Genomic DNA, 16,751 nt, shown 5'->3' with positions numbered 1-16,751 from the left:
TGGTCAGTTCTAGTTATGCTAGGAATTCAGGCTGCTCTCCTCCAAAGATAAGACTTGTCCTGACACATCCCCCTGCACAGCCATTCACTGGGAAGATCAGTGTTCTTCCGTTTCTCCTTCCCTTGGCTCTTGTGCAGCTGAGAACAGAGGGAATGTGTTTAGAAAAAAGGTATTTAGAATGATTTTTTTATATCTATGTACAAACGTTTTGCCTTTAATTTCCATTTTAAACTAAATGGGTTGCTTTTCAAGGCAAGGGTTTAAAATCATTTTAAGCTCATAGGGTATGGGTGATGGTGGCTGAGAGCAAAAAAAATTAAGGGTGGTGGAAGGAGAGAATTAAGGGTGGGCAAGTCATGGCTAAAGCTGCTGGGGGACAGTAGACAGCAATGGATGGTGAGGGAGGAGTGGACACTGGAGCAAGGGAATTGACAACGCATCAGGATCTTTTCTTGAAAGACAGAGGACAACAAGGGACATTAGTTATGAAGGCATACAGTAATGAGAAAGTGGACACAGTGGGGATTATAACAGGAATAGGAATTCAAAAAGGAAGGGGATAGTAAATATCCAGAGAGGGAACTTTAATTTTCATTTGGAACAGCTAGCCTGCATAACATAGATGGTGATTTTCTGATACAAAACACATGACAGAGTATATATATATGACCAGATCATATAACAGATCATATATAAGCAGGAAGGACACCTAAGATGGAGGAAAAATGCAGCATTTAAGACTGGATAACGCATAGGAGGACATAGACAAGTTGCAAAATGAGAAAATCACATACAGCAGGCTGGAGACTTAACTTATTGGAAGCAGATTTCAGCCATGGATAAAAAGAGTGATGAATAAATAAATGGTCATTTATAAATCAGACAAAAATAATTTCTCAAAAAAACTCACCAGACGACTAAAACCCCCATAAAGAATGCAGAATCCTCCTTGGTAGTCGGTGACCTCTGCAAAGCCTTCTATATTCCGATAGTCATAAGAGCAGAGAACACGATTGGTTGCTGGATCGATTTGGTCTATTCCCCCAGGAGTCACTTCCAGAGTGACTAATCTCCTTGTATCACTCCAGTGATGTTTATAGCAGTTATACCTCTAGAATAAGACATGCAAAATAAGACAACTACAGCACAGTTGTAAAAAGTTAGCTGCGTTTCTTTTTCTTCTTTGCATTGTTTGTGAAAAGAGCAGATTATAAATAAAACTGATAAATAAACTATTTATTTTAGCAGTATGTCAGCTTCAGACTAACACTACAGAAGTTTGCCATCAATGTACAAAAACTTCAAAATCTGGAGAAACACAAAGCAGATGTTTATAGCCACTAATCAGGTTTTATCTTTTATTCATGGTAGAAGATGAAACAAAAAATCTGATAGGTTGCTCTAGACTCATGGCAGGTAAGCAACACAGCCACAGCTGCATTACAGGGCCAACTAGAAATAACACTATTAAACACCAACTTTAAACATTTCTTTCTCCAACATCAGAATCAGCAAAACTGGGTTGCAAGTCTATGAATACTATGGTTATACTTGCCCTTCCAGTAATCTTCCCTTCAGAGAAGTCTGTTCTAAATCTCTATGGAACACAAGGGCAGAAAAAAAAATACACATTTGTAAACTTCTTACAGTACTGTTCAAAATAAGATGACAAAGATAAACATACACACATTCCAATAAATGAACACAGTCATAAATATGTATGCAAATCAGTTGTTGTCAACTGAGAAACAAAATGCTCATTCAGCAAATATCTTACCAGGGCTTCAGTAAGAAGTTCTGTTCTGTGATCTGTAGAAAATTTTAATGTTTCAGATTTCTTCCCACTGCCCTTTCGAAATGTAAGAGCAAATTCTGATCCTTGTCCTTTGCCCACAGGGCTGATACCGCAAATGTCTCCATAAGGCCACTGAGACATGAAAGAAAAAAAAACACATTCAGAATAGCCATGACAAGCAGCAAGCTAGTTTATCAAGATTGCACATATTTTAAATAAACCGGTCTGAATCTAGCAACAGATTGCAACACCCTGTTTTAATCAGCACCAAACTAGGATTATTAGATTAGATAGGTATATTCATATAAAATACACATTGACCTCAACAAGACCCATCGGAGTTGTACCACATCGGGATCTTTCTGTTTTTCTCTGTACAGGCATTTAAGTACACTCACTTTATGTACACTCGCGAGTACGGACACAGCCTGGTCAGCTTGGCATGGCACTACTCCTGGTTTTTAACATTGGCGTCTATAGGAAATCTTGGTCAGCTTGACATGGCACTGCTCCCAAACCAAAAGTGACAGGGATACCAAACTTAGGAAGCACAGAGAGGGGACCCAGGACTACAACATATCCTATTTGTGGCCAGCCAGCTTGCCTAGGTTATTTACCAGGTTATAGTCCTGGATCCCCTTAACATGCTCCCCAAGCTTGGTGTCCTTGTCACTTATGGTTTGGGAGCAGTGCCATGTCAAGCTAACCAAGATTTCCTATGGAGCTAGTGTATTTACATCCATTGAGAAATTAAAAAAGGTATTGCTTCACTTTAAAGCGGAGTTCCACCCTGGATTTTTTTTTTTTTTTTAATACCCCCGGGACAGTCAGGGCTAGTGCATTCCACAATGGCTAGCCTCTGTTCTGTCCCGGGTTGCACTTACCTGTTAGGACAAATACTTACCTTGCAAACGTCTTGTCCAGCGCTGCCATCTCAGATGTGGGCAGCTTGAAGCCAGCGAGATCCCCTTCGGCGTCTTCTTCCGCCTTCTTTGGTCCCACGATGCTCTGCGCCGGCCCCGACGTCACTTCCGGGTCGCGCGCGTCATCCCTCTACAGCTTCTGGGCATGCCCAGAAGCTGTTTAGAAGGGGATGACGCGCGCGACCCGGAACTGACGTCGGGGCCGGTGCAAGCGCAATGATTCCTGGGAGCTATGACGTTCAGCTCCCAGGAATCATTGCAGAGCCAGGAAGTGACGACGGGCCGCGCCCGAGGAAGGAGGAAGAAGGAAGTAAGGTAAGTATTTTTTCTTCGCTACGAGGTAAGTAAAAAAAAAAAAAAATATGCGATTATCCATTTCTTTTTCAGGTGACCCGGAGCGAGAAGATGGAGGTAAGTATAAAAATAGGGTGGAACTCCACTTTAAGTACATTTTCGTTTTACATACATGCTCTGGTCCCATTGAGTACTTAAAGTGGGGTATGCCTGTAATTGTGAACTTCGTCAACTGAAGGGAAAAACATCCTAAATGTGAATCAGAACCACCTTTTGATAAGACATCTTATCACACCATTTATGATGTGAAGAAAATCGGATACGCTCAAGGTAACTGGGAAACTGCTGATGAACTGGCTGAATTCTGAAGATTAATTTCCTGGGTGGCCCTGTCAGCCCCCTCCTGCCTGACAATCTAACTGAAAAATCTAAGGAACTGGGTGGAAAATTGTCAGCCAAACAGTGAATGCATCCACTCAGATGCAGCTGCTGTCCAGGTATACTGACAGCTGGGGGAGGTGGTTCTCAAAATATAGCAGCAGCAACAGGAAATTTATCTAGCCACGAGGTTTAGCATACATGGAGGAATCTTTCCTTGTCCCCTTCACATGTGGAGGAGGGGAATTTGAGTCTGTACTAGTTGCAGTGTTTTCCAGTCAAATTCCAATCAAATTTATGGCAGCATTTGGAGGACTAAAGCTGTATACACACTATACAACTTTTGTTGTCAGATTTCCTTTAGATTTACCTTTTCTATGTAGTGCAAGGGCCTGCCTGATTGCATACAAATTGAAAGTGTTTAGGTTTGACCTCATATTATATGGTTTTGGTAAGTCTGAAGGAAAAAATCTAAAGAAAATTGTATAGTGTGTATGGCCCATTAGGAGGTGCCACCCTCATGGTTTCTCCAGTCCTTGGGTTAATGAACAGCAACGATTGTAGGATCTAAAAGATTTTTGCCTTATTGGGCATTGGAATTGGAAACCCCCTTTCAGCAATCCTTATTGCAACATTACAAGTTGATCCCAGCTAGGAGGTGTTTTAACCCATGGAAGCACTCTAACCGTCGCTACAACATAGCTTTTAGAGCTATGATATATTAGACCAGTCATAGATGGGAGCGCTTTGGGGGTGGTCTGGGCTGTCTCCCTCCACCTGTCTCCCATCTATCGATTAGCAGCCATGTGCTTCTATTGTGGAGACACTCAAAATAGACAGTGTTAGGACTGCAAGTTACACAGGGTGCCGTGTAGAGGCCTTGCAGCTTACACATGCGTTTGCAAATGCGTGTCAACTAAACCCCTGTTCTTTATTTATATTGTGAGACAGGTCTACTTGGTTGGTGGCAGACTGGAGGGTAAGTACATCAGACTGGGGGTTGGCTGGCTTCCATGCACCTCTTTTAATCCTTTAAATTTTCAGTTTTTCTGATACAGGGATGGAAACGCTGGGCATTACCTGCTGGTGTCTCACTTAAAAGTCCCAAATAGCCTATATTGTTCACGTAACAGGAAATTAATCTAGCCACGATGTTTAGCATACATGGAGGAATCTTATGGACTGGACTAAGGAATGGACTAATTTACAAATCTCATAAACTTATATTTTATTCACAATATAATATAGATAACATATGAAATGTTGAAAGTGAGATATTTTGAAATGTCATGCCAAATATGGGCTCATTTTGGATTTCATGAGAGCTACACATTCCAAAAAAGTTGGGACAGGTAGCAATAAGAGGCCGGAAAAGTTAAATGTACATATAAGGAACAGCTGGAGGACCAATTTAAAACTTATTAGGTGAATTGGCAACATGATTGGGTATAAAAAGAGCCTCTCAGAGTGTCAGTGTCTCTCGGAAGTCAAGATGAACAGAGGATCACCAATTACCCCAATACTGCGGCGAAAAATAGTGGAAAAATTGCAAAGAGTTTAAAGTTATCATCATCTACAGTGCATAATATCATCCAAAGATGCAGAGAATCAGGAACAATCTCTGTGGGGAAGGGCCAAGGCCGGAAAACCATACTGGATGCTCGTGATCTTTGGGCCCTTAGATGGCACTGCATCACATACAGGAATGCTACTGTAATGGAAATCACAACATGAGCTCAGGAATACTTCCAGAAAACATTGTCGGTGAACACAATACACCGTGCCATTCGCCGTTGCCGGTTAAAACTCTATAGGCAAAAAAAAAAAGCCATATCTAAACATGATCCAGAAGCGCAGGCGTTTTCTCTGGGCCAAGACTCATTTAAAATGGACTGTGGCAAAGTGGAAAACTGTTCTGTGGCAGACTAATCAAAATTTGAAGTTCTTTTTGGAAAACTGGGACGCCTGCATCTCTGATTGTATGGGGTTGCATGAGTGCGTGTGGAATGGGCAGCTTACACATCTGGAAAGGCACCATCAATGCTGAAAGGTATATCCAAGTTCTAGAACAACATATGCTCCCATCCAGACGTCGTCTTTCAGGGAAGACCTTGCATTTTCCAACATGACAATGCCAGACCACAAACTACATCAATTACATCATGGCTGCATAGAAGAAGGATCCGGATTCCTTAAATGGCCAGCCTGCAGTCCAGATCTTTCACCCATAGAAAACATTTGGCGCATCATAAAGAGGAAGATGCGACAAAGAAGACCCAAGACAGTTGAGCAACTAGAAGCCTTCATTAGACAAGAATGGGACAACATTCCTATTCCTAAACTTGAGCAACTTGTCTCCTCAGTTCCCAGAAGTTTGCAGACTGTTATAGAATGAAGAGGGGATGCCACACAGTGGTAAACATGGCCTTGTCCCAACTTTTTTGAGATGTGTTGATGCCATGAAATTTAAAATCAACTTATTTTTCCCATAAAATGATACATTTTCTCAGTTTAAACATTTGCTATATGTCATCTATGCTGTATTCTGAATAAAATATTGAAATTTGAAACTTCCACATTGTTGCATTCTTTTTTTTTTTTCACAATTTGTACAGTGTCCCATCTTTTTTGGAATCGGGTTGTACATATATATATAATTACTTTCAATGTTTTACAGAATAAATTAACCCCTTGTAGTAGTGATTACCTGCGGTTTTTGTACTATAAAGGGCTAATCAGGTGATAAAAAAAAGCAAGGTGCTGCTACTAAAATGTACTGTATGCTGGCCATACACGCATCGATGTGTGGACGAGAATGTTAGTACAAGTGTTAGAATTTTCATACGTTGTACATTCAATATATGGATGATAGTCGTTCAAAAAATTTTCTTGCTTTTAACATTGTGTAAAAAAAAAAAAAAATGAATGTCATTTCTGAACAAAAACCACATACACTGTCTGAAAATTCGTTCAATTGAGAAGAGTTTTCCATTCTACTCCTTCAAATTTTTCCCATCACTGTGATAGAAAACAAATGCTGATTTGAACCCAGTAACAATTTGAAAATGTTTGTTTTAAGAATATTCATTTGATTTTCTAAGGAAAAATTAATTCCTATTTGGCCAGCATATCAGCAGGTACACTTTAACCACTTAAGCCCCGGAAGATTTTACCCCCTTCCTGACCAGGGGGTTTTTTGCGATTTTTTACTGCGTGACTTTGACTGACAATTGCGCGGCCGTGCGACGCTGTACCTAAACGAATTTCACGTCCTTTTTTTCCCACAAACAGAGCTTTCTTTTGGTGGTATTTGATCACCTGTGCGATTTTTTGATCATGCGCTATAAACAAAAAAAGAGCGTAATTTTTGCAAAAATAACAATATTTTTCACTTTTTTTATATGAAATTCCCCCCAAAAAAAATGTAAAAATCAAAATTTTTTAACATTTTCAGCCAAATTGTTTTACGCTACATATGTTTGGTAAAAAAAAAAAAAAAAATCGCAAAAAAGCGTATTTTGATTGGTTTGCGCAAAAGTTATCGCGTTTACTAACAAAAGGGAAAGATTTTTGTCGTTTTTGGTGGTTTTTTTTTTAACGAGTAATGGCCGCGATCTGCGATTTTTTTTTGCGGTACTGCGACATTGCGGCGGACAGATCGGACCCTTGACTGACATTTTTGACACTTTTGGGGGTACCAGTGACATTACTGCAGTAATCAGTGCTATATATATATGCACTGTTACTGCAAAAATGACACTGGCAGGGAAGGGGTTAACTGTATTGGAGAGGGAGGGGTTAAATGTGTCCTAGGGGCATGATTATAACTGTAGGGGGACAGGTCTCCTAGTGTAAAAACAAAGATCAACGGTTCTACATAGTAGAACCGTCTGATCTTCATTTTTACACAGGGGAGAATGACAGGCGGCTTGTTTACATAAGCCGCTCTGTCTTTCTCCCGCTGTACCGGTGATCGTAGTGTGACCGGCGGACATCGGGTCTGCCGGTCACACGCCCACACTCCTTTGTGAACGAGCCGAGGCGGGCGCGCGCCCGCCCGCTATTGGCTCTAAAAGGAGTGACAGGCGAGCGACGCAGACCTACGTCACTCTGCCTGGCCGGGGCTGACTGCCGCAGTAAATATACTGTGAGCAGTCGGCAACCGGTTAAGAAAATAGGGCAACCGATCTGCCAGTTTTCCTCGATGTTTCACAGCAAGTCAGAACCAAGGATAGAAATATTGCATGAAAATTCTTGTACAGCAAGGGCTTTTTTGTTATTACTTGTTTCTGATCATGTGCAGTCTTTCGTATCTGATATTTCTCGTACGAAAACAGTACAGATTGAACAAAAATTGTCCGTTCCGTTTACGTACAAGAGAAATTTTGAGGTTCACCCCTTCGGAAATGTTTGTTTGCAAAGCTGGAATCAGATGTCGAATGTGGTGTACACATTATTCGAAAACGAATGATTGTGCCTCGTACTGACTTTTTATTCCGATTTTTCATAGCGTGTACAGGGCTTAAGTGACAGTAGGCAAAGGTTGTATCAAGCTACCTGCCTATGACAAGGGAATCTGTCATGCATAATATATTACAGTCCCATTATTTTTCCTTTAATTAAAAGTTTTAATCTCAGAGTCTGATGATATGTACCAGATTCAGTTCTGAGAGTGGATTCGAGATTTTGTTCCCCAGCCGTATAGCTGGTTATTTATATTTAATACTGTAGATCATCAAGAATAAATTGTCTTTTTTAAACTTTACATAATAAATTATACTCCAAACTTTTATTTTTAAGTGTGTATCCGATTGTTCGAAATAACAATCAGCCAAGTAATCGATTATGAAAATAATCAGTTGCAGCCCAACTGTAGACCGACTTCTTTTCAAACACAGTGGTCACACATGGATCAAAATTTGTCTAGTTCCTGCTGAACTGGCCAAATTTTGATCCATGTGTGAAGGGCAGCTTTAGTGTCCCTTTATGTATCAAGGGAAGGGGAGCACAGTGATGCCTTACCCTAGGTTTCCCCTATGCATGGTCATGTCATCCGTAATGCCTGCAATATCACATGACCAATTGCAGAGAACAGTTGTAGTGTCTCCCAGGAGCTTCTCTGGAGGATCCTACAGCGTCTCTCTTGCTGTAACACTCTATGCTGTATTATGCTGTATATTGTGGAGCATAGAAATAAGTTGCCTCTGTCCTGGAGAAATGGTATAGTTGCAGCTACAAAAACTGTGACCCAAGTTCCTACACCACTCATTTTATCCATGTAAGGACTAATGGCTGTTTGTTTTAAAGCAAATAAGAGCAGCCCTAACTAAATCATTCATGAAAAAAAAAATAAGGAAATAAGCAATGAAAATATCTAAGCACATTTATAAGGCTGGGTTCACACTAGTGTGGCTGCAAGTTGATCCAAATTTCAGCGTGTTTATATAGCACAACTTGGCTGCGTTTTCTATAGTACTGCTGACCACAGAATGTAAACAAATGAGCTTGTAAGTGAAAGAAAAAAAAATGGCATGGATGTTATCCCACAATCCATACCAGGACCTACTGGTCTGGTATGGATTTTAAAACGGAACCCACGCCATAAAAAAAAAAAAAAAAAAAAAGGAAAATGGCGTAAGGTCTTGACTTGTCAAAACTGTGTTATGTTCCTATTTATATTCCACCTATTTGGTGAATGAGTAGGGGTACTATTTACAATATACTCATTCACATGGGGGGATTTGGGGGCCCCTTTGTTAATTCAGATAAGTCACCTCCCCCGCAATTCCACAACCTTCGAGCCAGAGTTGTGACAAAGCGGCCCTGGCTAAGTACCCCCGATGTTGAGGGCATGTGGCCTGGTATGGTTCATGAAGAGGGGCCCACAGGTTTGAGAGCCCCCTATCTCCCGCCCCCCATTTAATAGGTCTGCCAAGCTGCATGCTTGGATAAGGGTGGTATGGATTTTAAGGGGGAGCTCAAGATTTTTTTTTTTTTTTTTTTGGCATGGAGTCCTCCTTAAAATTCGTACCAGACCCAAAAAACCTGGCATTGCTTGTAGGGGGGACTGCCATGACATTTTTTTTGTACATGCGTTTTTCCTGCTTCTCCTTTGAAGTCTATAGGGCACAAAATCGTGCTGCATGGCACAAAGGTGGCACAGAGGTGGCACAAAGGTAGCACAGGTACCTTCCCAAAAGCCACGTTGCAGTTTGTGGTTTCCATTGTCATGCGATTCTGTTGCACCTGAAATCACACAAGTGTGGACCAAGCCTAAATTAATCAAATTATGAAAATACATACCTGATTTGTAACTTCAAGGGTGGTTGGGTTGTACGTGGTAATGGCATGTGTTCCCACAGAAAATACTCTCTTATACCTGTGCAAAAAAAACAAAGGATAATTAAATATTAATTATAAAAACACAGACTGACACCTTCAATTCACTAGTGAAAACAGACATTTATTTTCTGCATCAAAAGAACAAAACTTTAGTAAATAAGGATTCAACTCCAATTTGAAATCCAAAAAAACTATTTGTTTTAGGAATCTTACAAGCCTGTAATAATTGTCTATGGAGTCATTACTGACTTTGGAATAAAATCCTCAAAAAATATATGAATATGTGTAAAATGGCATATTCTTCAAAGCATTCTTGAAAATATCCACTAGAGAACAAATCAGTCCAAATAGACCAGCTATGCAGGACATAATGACCCATGTACATTTAATGTTTATAGGCAAAATATTTTTTTTCGTTTTGAATAGACTGGAGAGGGATTATAACCCCGGTCAGGTTTTTATTGGCGTCCTGTTTACTTTGATCACCGAGATGGAATGTGATAGAAAATTCCAAATTTGTGTTGTCATCTAAACAGCAATAGAGAGAAAATTCTACAATAGGAACAGTAGTTCTAGTGACCGTGACGACAACCAGGGATTTCATCATTTATGAGGGATTTCCTCTCACATCCTGCTTTGGCTATGGGGACAAGTAGTGAAGAAAATCATCCCAGTGGCACACAGATGGGTAAAAAAAAAAAAAAAAAAAAAAAAAAAAAAACTGACATGGGTTATAACCCTCCCTTAGGCCGGCCATAGACAGTTTGAATTTCGACCAGTTCAGCAGAAACTGGACAAGATTCGAACTGTTAATGGGCAGGCTGAATGTACCAAGTTGATCGATCAATTTGGGTACAACCAGCCTGCCAGATTCTCTTGCAATTATCGCTGGCGGCTGCTATAGCCACTAGTGATCATCACTGCCTTCTCCTGGCAGGGACAGCTTCCCCTTCCCACCCCCGCTGGGGGCCCACAATGGCTCAGCAGGAGGGATTCCTCTGTGAGCACTGTCTGTGTTACCCGTGGTTCAGGAACAAAATTTGCACTATGGCCTGCCTTAAGTGGGGTACACACTAGTAGAAAATCTGCCGAAAATTCCCGCCTGATGTGAAATCGTCCGATTTTCGCCTAGTGTGTACACAACTTTCAGCAGCCGATGCCGACATTTTCAACGAAAAAAAACGGAGGGACAAACACCAAAATTTTTTTCGTCCGTCCCCAGACGACCGATTTTCTTTAATGTGTATGCAGTACGTCCTTGAAAAATTGGATACGAAAGACCACGCATGATCTGAAGTTGCTGACAACCCGGAAGTCTAGGAACAAATGTGGCAAAAAAAAGAAAAATCGGACGAGAAATTTCGTGAACATTTATGCACTGTGGACTAAAAACTGTAATGAACGCTGAGAAGACAGAAAAATTGGAGGATATTTCGTCCGATTTTCATCAAGTGTGTACGGCCCTTTACTCTATCAAAAATGAGATGCCTTTATTTCTACTTTAAAGAAAAGTACCACAGCACAAACGAGATTCCTAAAAACTGAAGCTGAATTTACCTTTTATAGATCATTCAACAATAATGTCAATGGCGATTGTGGGACTAGCTCCCACTACTGTGGAAGGGACAAGTTGTAATTACAGAACACAAACTGCTCCAAAAGTAGTCATTTTCTACTTTACTTCAATACCGAGCACTTTCACCAGATTCCTGCCCAGGCAAATTCCGGCTTTTAGCGTAGACGCACTTTGAAAAACAATTGCACGGACATACGACATACAACACTATACCCATATGAAATTTGTATCTTTTTTTTTTCAAATAAATAGAGCTTTCTTTTGGTGTTATTCAATTACGGTACTTTTTTTTTTTTATTACTAAATAAACAAAAAAAGACAGATTATTTAGAAAAAAAAAAGAATGAGTTTTTCTTTGTTTCCATTAAAAATGTTTGCAAATAAATCTTTCTTCATAAATTTAGGTCAAAATGTATTCTGAAACATTTCCATGGTGAAAATAACCCAAATCGGTGTATATTATTTAGTCTGTAGGAACGTTTTAGAGTCCACAAACTATGGTATATACTGAATATCTGCAAATTTGTCAATCCTGATGTACTCACACCCCATCTCATTTCTTGAGGTCCGAAAAAGTACACATACCCCAAAATGACACCCTTTTGGAAAGTAGACAGTCCAAGGTATTTAGTAAGAGGCATGGCAAGTTTTTGAAGTGGTAATTTTTGCCAAGTATGAAGATTTATTATTTTTATTTTTTTTTTACATACTGTCACCAGTGCAGTGAAGCGTTATCATGTAACTGGTGTGGCAGTGATCAGGGACACTGACTGGTGACAAGAATTTTAATGGAATAAGCAACCATTTTTACTGAACGAAACCGATTCAATCAGTGTCTTTTGTTGTGATTAGCTGTGATTGGCCAAATGGATGGTATAAAAGGAAGCCATCCATTGTTTACATTTGTCATGTGATCTGCTGTAATTGGTCACGCGATCACATGGTACTAGCAGCGGGCTGGCATAGTGATCAGTCTTCAGCTGTGACTAGTGGACACAGTCAGTAACAGATTGCACTGCTGCAATCTTCCACTCAGAACTATAAAATGGTTAAAGAACAACTAATCTATAATTGAGCATCACAAACTAAAAAAACGCCATTTAATTTTTATATTAAAAAAAAAAAAAACTCACCCATCCACCCATGTCTTTATGCTTTACTTTGTTGAGAAAAACATTGAAAAATACTCCCCTAATATTTCTAGCTATGGCCATCTTGAGTAAGGGCAGATGACTGATGTAGCATTTACTTCCTGGAACACATCCGCTCTTAGCTCAGACAGGGAAGCAGGAGGGTGTCCCTAGCTGAGAAAGCCTTTCCTCCATATGAAAATAAAATGCCCATAAAGACTCCTGTGATTAATTACATCATTTTGGCCTATGCCAGAAACCACGAAGCACCTGAAGAAATGTAAAAAAAAAAAAAAAAATGTTTAAAAAAAGTAAATATAACAAATCTATTTACGAATGCTAGTAGCATAAGGATTAAAAATAGCTAGGGCTTTTTATTCTGGCGGAATGTGACAGAACTCTGTTCCTGCACCTCTGCCAAACAGGTTTAGTGAGACGGAGAAGCAGGGCTGCTGCATAAGCTGGAGATCGCATATAGCTGCGGCTGCAGCCTGCTCAAACAGCCGAGGGAGGAGTCATTATCTGCACTCCGCCCTCTCCCTGCAGACTGAATGCTCTTTTCGGCGGCAGCCGCTCTTGGAGCAGTGTGGCGAGAGACACGTGTGACCTGACTGCAGAGAAGCTGTGCAGCCTTTGTTGGTAAATTATTCATAGAGAATGGGGCTTTGTTAATTCTGCTTGGACGTGGGTCTACGAGTGCCTCTGAGCTGGATTGGGCTGTCTCATAACCGGAATGGGCAGTCTTCATAGCTGGAATGGACTGTCTTCAAGCTGGATTGGGCTGTCTCTGTGCTGGATATGGGCTGGTTGAAATCATCTGAAAATGCCCTCTGAGCTTACTTTGGTAAGTGCTGGATTATTCTAATGTTTTTTGCATTTTACTACATTGCTTTTTTTTTTTTTACAAATTCCATACAAACTACATGTATAGCCCCCAAAATTATACCTGTTCTCTAAAGGGGTGGTGCTAGGAGGTGTGTAGTGGTGGAGACAAGGGGCGGTTCTAGGGGTAGGTAGGTGGTAGGGACCGGTGTGACCTAAGGGGGGGGGGGGCGAGTTTCTGCACCTTTTCTCTGAGAAAATAAGCCCTGAAAATAGTTAATGTTGACTGAGAGTTAATTTCCACTTTAAACACCCATACTTTGGTAGAAATCTTTCTTTGGCTTTCTTTGTTGACGGATCCCCTGCTGAACACGGCTGTGTGAAAGGACCCTTAAAGAGTAACTCCACTTTTGTTGAGAAAAGAAAATTCCCCTCTAGGTGATCTATGTACATTACAAGGCTTTTAACAAACTTTGTTGCAGATTCCTACCTTTTGTTATTCTGAAGAAATCCCTGTGTGCCTGTCTGTGCCAATGTGGTAAGTGAATCTGTATGTAAGTGGTTTCACAATTATCAATCAGCTGCTGTACGTGCAGGACTCTGAGGAAAATTGCAATGTCTGCATCCCTTTAGACATGATTTCCTATTGGGAGTGCCTCACCAAAAAACTGGATTTTTGTATTACCGTAAAATCCTTTTCTCTGATGTTAATTGACTGACACAGCTACAAATCTTCGTTGACCCTTGGGTTATGCTGCTCTCCATAGGAGTAGGACTAGGTGGAAACATAACTTGACTGCACCCCTAGGGCAGTCCCAGGGGGGTATACTTCCCACTTCCTGCTTCAGGACTTAAGTTTGTAACAAGCAGTGTCAGAAGAATACATAACCCAACTCAACAGAGGGGTGGGTGCTGTGTCCATCAATGAACATCAGAGAAAAGGATTTTACGGCAAGACAAAAATCCAGTTTTCTCTTTCGTTCACTGGCAGACACAGCTCCATATCTTCTTTTACCCTTTGGACATCCCAAAGCAGTGTCAACTTGAGGGGAGGGAAAAAAAAAACACAGAAATGTACATAATTCCCCAAAAGGGCTAAACATAGCCAACCAGGAAAACCAGGAGCTCAACCAGAACCAACTGGAGCTCACCAACCAGAAAGAATACACCCTCAACAGCAGCCTGCAAAACTTTGCAGATGTGAGTACATCCACCTTATAAAACATGGTGAATGTATGGTGAATGTATAGTGCCTTGCGAAAGTATTCGGCCCCCTTGAACTTTTCAACCTTTTGCCACATTCCAGGCTTCAAACAAAGATATAAAACTGTAATTTTTGAAGAAACAACAAGTGGGACACAATCATGAAGTGGAACTCATGGATCATGTATTGGATATTTCAAAGTTTAACAAATAAAAAACTGAAAAATTGGGCGTGCAAAATTATTCAGCCCCTTTACTTTCTTTGCAGCAAACTCTCTCCAGAAGTTCAGTGAGGATCTCTGAATGATCCAATGTTGACCTAAATGACTAATGATGATAAATAGAATCCACCTGTGTGTAATCAAGTCTCCGTATAAATGCACCTGCACTGTGATAGTTTCAGAGGTCCGTTTAAAGCGCAGAGAGCATCATGAATAACAAGGAACACACCAGGCAGGTCCGAGATACTGTTGTGGAGAAGTTTAAAGCTGTATTTGGATACAAAATATTTCCCAAGCTTTAAACATCCCAAGGAGCACTGTGCAAGCGATAATATTGAAATGGAAGGAGTATCAGACCACTGCAAATCTACGAAGACCTGGCCGTCCCTCTAAACTTTCAGCTCATACAAGGAGAAGACTGATCACAGATGCAGCCAAGAGGCCCATGATCACTCTGGATGAACTGCAGAGATCTACAGCTGAGGTGGGAGACTTTGTCCATAGGACAACAATCAGTCATATACTGCACAAATCTGGCCTTTATGGAAGAGTGGCAAGAAGAAAGCCATTTCTTAACCACTTGCCGACTGCCGAAAGCCATTTCTTAACCACTTGCCGATCTACGTCGGCAGTCAGCCCCTCACAGGCAAAGTGACGTAGGGCTACGTCACTAGCTTGTGAGGGTCTAGGGAGCGAGCGCGCGCCCCCGGAGGCGCGCTCCCGCGTGGTCACGGACCCCCCCGCGCGTGTGACCGGCGGACCCGATGTCCGCCGGTCACTCGGCGATCGGCGGGGGAGAGGGAGAATGTCAGGCAGCCTGTGTAAACAAGCTGCCTGTCATTCTCCTTGCTGTTAGGATACTGATCACTCGGATCTAGTATGTAGATCCGTTGATCAGTGTCCATACAGCTCAAGCCCCAGCCAATCACAGTAGAAAGCACGCCCCTAGGGATACACACAGCCCCTCCCTCCCAAATAAAGTTAACCCCTTCACTACCAGTGTATTTTTACAGTAACAGTGCATATATATAGCACTGATTACTGTAGAAATGTCACTGGTAACCCCAAAAGTGTCAAAAATGTCAGTCAAGGGTCCGATCTGTCCGCCCCAATGTCGCAGTACCGCAAAAAAATCGCAGATCGCCGCCATTACACGTTAAAAAAAAAAACAACAAAAATGACAGAAATCTTTCCCTTTGTTAGTAAACGCGATAACTTTTGCGCAAACCAATCAAAATACGCTTTTTGCGATTTTTTTTACCAAACATAGGTAGCATAAAACAAATTGGCCGAAAAAGTAAAAAAATTTTGATTTTTAAATTTTTTTTGGGGGGAATTTCATATAAAAAATGTGAAAAATATTGCTATTTTTGCAAAATTGACGCTCTTTTTTTGTTTATAGCGCATGATCAAAAAATCGCACAGGTGATCAAATACCACCAAAAGAAAGCTCTGTTTGTGGGAAAAAAAGGACGCCAAATTCGTTTAGGTACAGCGTCGCACGACCGCGCAATTGTCCGTTAAAGTCACGCAGTGCCGAATCGCAAAATACCCCCTGGTCGGAATGGGGGTAAAATCTTCCGGGGCTTAAGTGGTTAAAGATATCCATAAAAAGTGTCGTTTAAAGTTTGCCACAAGCCACCTGGGAGACACACCAAACATGTGGAAGAAGGTGCTCTGGTCAGATGAAACCAAAAGCGAACTTTTGGCAACAATGCAAAACCTTATGTTTGGCGTAAAAGCAACACAGCTCATCACCCTGAACACACCCATCCCCACCGTCAAACATGGTGGTGGCAGCATCATGGTTTGGGTCTGCTTTTCTTCAGCAGGGACAGGGAAGATGGTTAAAATTGATGGGAAGATGGATGGAGCCAAATACAGGACCATTCTGGAAGAAAACCTGATGGAGTCTACAAAAGACCTGAGACTGGGACGGAGATTTGTCTTCCAAGACAATGATCCAAAACATAAGGGCGTGGTCTGGACGCGCTAGAAGATGGCAGCCTGAGAACGGAGCTCCCGCCGCCTCGAGTCCTCACAAGCCTCGCTCAGGGATTCCACTGC

At 41.2% G+C, this 16,751-nt stretch overlaps 1 protein-coding gene across 2 annotated transcripts in view; it reads right to left on the bottom strand.

The window, feature by feature from the left end:
• Nucleotides 1-16,751, bottom strand: part of DNAJC13 (DnaJ heat shock protein family (Hsp40) member C13) — a 350,519-nt gene that overhangs the window by 218,282 nt on the left and 115,486 nt on the right. For both annotated transcript variants that reach the window (XR_014225354.1, XM_082259499.1), the window contains exons 3-6: nt 9,694-9,769; nt 1,778-1,927; nt 1,556-1,597; nt 911-1,111 (exon numbers count right to left, since the gene is read on the bottom strand). Coding sequence is in view for 1 of the 2 variants with exons in the window: in XM_082259499.1 (XP_082115625.1) it covers nt 911-1,111; nt 1,556-1,597; nt 1,778-1,927; nt 9,694-9,769 (469 nt within the window). In the remaining variant the exon portion in view is untranslated. The remainder of the gene's footprint in view (nt 1-910; nt 1,112-1,555; nt 1,598-1,777; nt 1,928-9,693; nt 9,770-16,751) is intronic.

The sequence above is a fragment of the Pelophylax lessonae genome, assembly GCF_965119305.1.
Source record: "Pelophylax lessonae genome assembly, chromosome: 5".
NCBI classification, from domain to species: Eukaryota; Metazoa; Chordata; class Amphibia; order Anura; family Ranidae; genus Pelophylax; species Pelophylax lessonae.
The sequence above is the reverse complement of the archived record's forward strand: the minus strand, read 5'-3'. Positions and strand labels throughout refer to the sequence as shown.